Raw genomic sequence first — 5,685 nt, 5'->3', positions numbered from 1 at the left:
AGGGGTTGCATGGGCTGCGTCAGAACAAATAAATTATCAGGAATAAATTTATAAAAAATTAGCTGTATGATCACAAGAATATATAAACATGAACATATTTTAAAGAATCAATACAGAAACACGTTGAAGGTTATGCTTTATTTCCTGAACCAAAACTATTGATACCCAAGTATTTTACATGGAAGAAGTAATTAACCACCACACAGTGAACATGCATTTGTAAGAGTTTGAAAATTCCATTAGCTAAGGGTTTCCTGGAATAATTTAGTAGAATGCAAAGAAAGAAGCAAATGTGTAGAACATCTACAGCAAGATCATCGAGGATAACTTGCAGAAGCCAATATTTCTTCCTCCATAGTGTATTGCCTGCTTGCTTCCACAACAACTGCTTCTATTGGCATGTATAGAGACTCAGTTTGACCCCTGCCATATCTCCTTGATGCAGCAGTATCAGGCGCCACACACATGTTAACTCTCATATTTTCAAGTTTCATCTCCACTTCTCTCATTGTAGGCCGGTCTTCTCCTTTCAATTTAATGCACATCGCTGCTAGCATAGCTACTTCCTGGACATCTCCATCCCCCTCTTCCATGACTTGGGGATCAATTAACTCATCAAGATTTCCATCTGTGAGTAGCGAAACAAAATGTGAAACAAGACCAACACCGTCACCGCCACTACGGTAAAGGCATGGTTTTTTTCTAGCTAGGAGTTCTACAAGAAGAACACCAAAACTGAAAACATCACTCTTGTCTGTTAGGCGACCCGTATAATAGTACATGGGGTCTAAGTAGCCTATTGTTCCTTGCACAGCAGTAGTCACCCCTGTTTTATCGATTGGGGTGTATCTTGAAGCTCCAAAATCGGATACCTTTGCTGTTAAATTACCATCAAGAAGTATGTTGGATGATTTAATATCCCGGTGATAAATAGGCATCGATGCAGCTGAATGAAGATAAGATAGAGCTCTAGAAACCTCAAGCGCGATCCTTATTCGATCATCCCATGACATTGATATTGGGCCTTCAACATGAAGATGCTGATCAAGAGTACCATTCGAAATAAACTCATAAACCAGTAATGGGACTTCTGTCTCAAGACAACACCCGATTAGCTTCACGACATTTCTATGGTTGATTTGAGAAAGAATTGCAACCTCGTTTATGAAGTCATCGATTTCTCTCTGTACAACGATCTTGGACTTCTTGATGGCGACAACCTGTAGGTCTAAAATTCCTTTATACACAACACCGTGGCCTCCACCACCGGCCTCACGAGTTCTATCAAAATTGTTTGTGGCCTTCTCTAGATCCAACAAAGGAATGATCATCCTTTCACCAAAATCTGTTTTCTGGGATATTAGTTGTTGCAACAGCAACCCATGATTTTGCTTGAACAATTTTCTTTTCAGTTTGTTTGCCCTATTTAACTTCATTTTGCGTGCTATAAACGGGGCAGCGAGCACTAAAAGTAAAATGATTGAGCTGCCACTAGCCACAAGACCTATTCCCAAACCTGTAAAATATGGTATCATAGACGAAAATACAAAGTCATTAATTTCGGGCAGCGGAATTCTTCAAAAATAATAGATTGATGATGATTATAAAAATATGCTATCATTACCTGTAAATGGCCTTTTTGTTCTGACGCTGACACATCCCAATTTCATCAATGGATCTCCATAGGCACCATGCAGATTCCATAACATGGATATGCTTCCTTTTGGTTACATTCGTCAATGTCTGGGCAAGGCATATAAAAGTATGAAAGAATAAGCATTATGCATGTTAAATGGGTAACTAGTTGGACTATTCTGCAGGTAGTAGAACTAAAAAATTATTTGCCTGGTCCCGATATAACATCGTAGTGAACAAATAAGCATAAAGCTATCAACTAATCTGATCTTTACCTTCACATCCATTTGGTTTAGAAGCATTGCCTTTGAAACCAGGAGGGCACTAACAATCATATCCTCCGTGTGTGTTTCTGCAATATCCGTAACATGGATAGATGTCTGGATAATCACATTCGTTGATATCTGGATGCACCACAACATAGAAAAAACCGAAATTAGTTATACCGATGTAGGTTCATGTAGTCAATGAGTAGAAGATGTATATAAACACACAAGTCGGTCGGCTAAGAAACAACTATTTACTGGTCAATGCCTCACAAGCCGTCGTGGAATTGAAGAATTGATTTCCAATTATTTGATTTCCAAATATGGTAAAGATTATAAATTGATTCCATATATAGTTTAAAAAACAAGTGATATATTTCTGCAGTAAAGAATGAAGTTAACATAAAGTTAAACATGTCATAACTAAACTGATAACTGTGGCATGGATAAGTCCACTTAGAATGCATGCTCTGGCTATAAAAGTGCATGCTCTAGCCAATGCAACCAAAAGATTGATCTGATGAAAGAGACCAAAACGTGGACCGAAAGTGGGCCACAATTTAATTGCAGCCAGCCGGGTCTTGAACTCAAGACCTCTTGGCTTCGATACAATGTAGAAGTGCATGCTCTACTCAATGCGACCAAAAGACCGATCTCATGAAAGGGACCAAAATGTGGACTGAAAGTGGGCCACAATTTAATTGGAGCCAGCCGGGTCTTAAACTCAAGACCTCTTATCTCTGATACCATGTAGAAGTGCTTGCTCTAGCCAATGCAATCAAAAAACCGATCTGATGGAAGAGACTAAGACATGGACCAAAATTGGGCCACAATTTAATTGCAGCCAGCCGGGTATTGAACTCAAGACCTCTTGGCTCCGATACCATATAGAAGTGCATGCTCTAGCCAATGCAATCAAAAGACCGATCTAATGAAAGAGACTAGGCAATACATTTATACATCAACACCGGCTACTACATACTGCATGGTGGAGGCTCTCAAGGTCCAGACCGGATAGCTCTTGGTGGAGTGAGCTTGTAGATCTAGTGGCTACACCAATTTTGATGATTTGTATTACTGTGAGCAAGAAAACATATCTATTAATTTTTTTTAAGTGACTGAGAAATAGCAAATCCCTGATGTATACGTATATTGTACTCATTCCATCTTAATTTATAAAGCGCTTATGTATTTTGAGGTTCAGTTTTGGCCATCAATTTCAGTAATAAAACTTGGGTTATGTGCCATGAGAACTATACTATTTGAAGCTTCATTCTATTAGTGTTTTGGCTGGCAAAAGATTAAGTTCTTCATAATGCAATTTTCCACAATTATTGCTTTGCCATATATCTTTTCTTTACGGAGACTTTGCCATATACTTATGGAGCAAATTTGGAGCTTCATTATACTATCACATTTCTATGCCGGGGCAAATGTGCCATTTTGATATGGTTACTTAGAAAACACTCTACCTAGCTAGGTGTGGTGGCTCCATAAAAGTACTCCCTCCGTAAAGAAATATAAGAGTACAGAGGGAGTAAATTACTTTGAGCGTCTAGATAAAAAAGAAAAGAAATATTTGAGCAGTGTATTACTATTACCATAGCAGCCATGGGAGATGTATGGATTGCCTTGGTAACCACCAGTACACTTGCAGTTATGCCATCGATCAACATGATCACCATCCTCATAACCATAAACAAGACCTTGATCAACGCGAGGGCAATGAATACCTCGGTTTGTCTAAACCATGGTTTTTCTCTGTTTTGCCGGAACCACCTATTCGTTTGGCAAATGTTGTTTTCTTGTAATTTTTGGCTGACCGCAACAAACTCAGCTACAATTAAGGAGCTGATCAGCATGTAAAAGGGGTCGTCCAACGCATGCAGCTAGGCCATGCAAGCCAAGTCCTCTCGGCCTCTTATAGCTGCTAGCATGACTCAATAGATGCTAGATCGCTGATCGGACGGAGGAATTGCTGGCAACAACGGGCAGAAGAACATGGACTCAGAGACCAACGGAACACAAGTTAATCATCTAAGCAAACACGCCTAATAATCAGGATATAAAATTACACTACGATTAATAGATAATGACGAGGAGTCCGAGATGCTGACTTTTCGCTTGGTTCAGTTTTCTAACAAGAGGCCGGGACCTCTTTTTTAGATACTGCAAGAAAAACCACGGTATGAGAAATACCACAGTATCTTAAACTACAATATTTCTTTCATCCAAACAGTTCAAAGTATTTAATACCCTTTTTTTTTTCTTAAACCACAGTATTCCCAAAAAACTGCAAAAATACTTTGCGTCCAAACGCACCCTAAGTTCTTCATAATGCAATTTTCCACAATTATTGCTTTGCCATATATCTTTTCTTTACGGCGACTTTGCCATATACTTATGGAGCAAATTTGGAACTTCATCATACTATCACATTTTTGTGCTGGGGCAAATGTGCCATTTTCATATGGTTACTCGGAAAACACCCTACCTAGCTAGGTGCGGTGGCTACCAAAAGTAGTAAAGAAATATAAGAGTACAGAGGGAGTAAATTACTTTGAGCATCTAGATAAAAAAAGAAAAAGAAATATTTGAGGAGTGTATTACTATTACCATAGCAGCCATGGGAGATGTATGGATTGCCTTGGTAACCACCAGCACACCTGCAGTTATGCCGTTGATCAACAGGATCACCATCCTCATAACCATAAAGAAAATCTTGATCAAAATCTTTGATGTAGTTAAGACAGAAGCTGTGATTACTGCGGCAGGCAGGTGACAACCCATTGGTATGACATATCGAGCTGTTGATCGCCCAGGTCAGCATCGCGGGGGCTGTGTCCGCGTTATTATAATAATACTCCGTCGAGTTAAGCAAATAGTCCGATTCCACAATTAACACATTGACCCAGGATCTATAATAAACGAAACCAACCCGTTGAACCTGGAGTCCGTAGGAAGCGCGACCCTCCAGTATGGTTGCCTGGCAGCAGCCGATGCCGGAGCAGGTATCTGTATCCATGTAACCACCTGTGGTCGGGCAGAAAGGAGAGCAAGAGCTGACAAGGGTGTTGTCCTCTCCCAGGAGGATGGCTTGGACGTTGCACCCGAGTGCTACTAAGTTGTTCCGCCCTGCTCCCGCTACAAAGTATGGCCCGTCGGCAGCGTATCCCAGGCCGCCGGCGCGCCATGTGCGGCGGCTTACTTTTCCATTGTCGCCATAGAGGATTTCCAATGGCTTGCTGTTGATACGTACCGTGCCGTTGGGCAGATCGATGTCGAGCACCTGAACGGTGCCGTCGCCGAGGAAGAGCTGGGGCGGGCTGTAGGACTGGTTGCAGGTGAGGTTGAAGCCGCTCTCGTGGTAGCAGCCAGGCTCCACCCCGAACGGATACGGGATGCTGATGTTGCCGCAGTGGGTGGTGCAGTTACTCCTCCGGCCCGTAGCTGCTTCCGCCTCGGCGCCGGCCGACGGCGGCGCCGGCAGGAGCAGCAGCGCGGCTACCACAACACAGAGCATTGCAGTAGCGAGAGGAGTGTTTGTTTTCGTCAACGAGTACGTACGAAGAACGAGCGAGAGAGAGAGAGATCATTTGTTCAATGAACCAGCAGCTGGATTCCCTTAGCGAACTTATTTAGCACGACAGAGTTAGTGGTCGTTCGTTGCAAGAGCACTAAGGGACTTGGTAAAAAAATAGGTAGATGGCACTTTTTAGTTAGCTTTCGGCCCGCACGGAGAAAAATGCACGATATAACCATGATTGATTTTTCACGAGGGAAA

The 5,685-nt window shown here is 41.8% G+C and overlaps 1 protein-coding gene across 1 annotated transcript; it reads right to left on the bottom strand.

Annotated features, from left to right (window-relative positions):
• Window positions 1-261: 261 nt before the first annotated feature.
• On the bottom strand, window positions 262-5,433 carry LOC123142034 (wall-associated receptor kinase-like 9; the record flags this gene model as incomplete). Its single annotated transcript, XM_044561066.1, is given in 7 exon segments — window positions 262-715; window positions 797-1,575; window positions 1,658-1,743; window positions 1,911-2,039; window positions 2,884-2,978; window positions 4,568-4,727; window positions 4,729-5,433. Coding segments are annotated over 7 exon segments (2,355 nt in total), but the record flags the coding sequence as incomplete, so codon positions are not given.
• Window positions 5,434-5,685: the final 252 nt, after the last annotated feature.

Source organism: Triticum aestivum, chromosome 6D (assembly GCF_018294505.1).
Source record: "Triticum aestivum cultivar Chinese Spring chromosome 6D, IWGSC CS RefSeq v2.1, whole genome shotgun sequence".
Classification (NCBI taxonomy): Eukaryota; Viridiplantae; Streptophyta; class Magnoliopsida; order Poales; family Poaceae; genus Triticum; species Triticum aestivum.
This window is presented reverse-complemented; position numbering and strand designations above follow the sequence as displayed.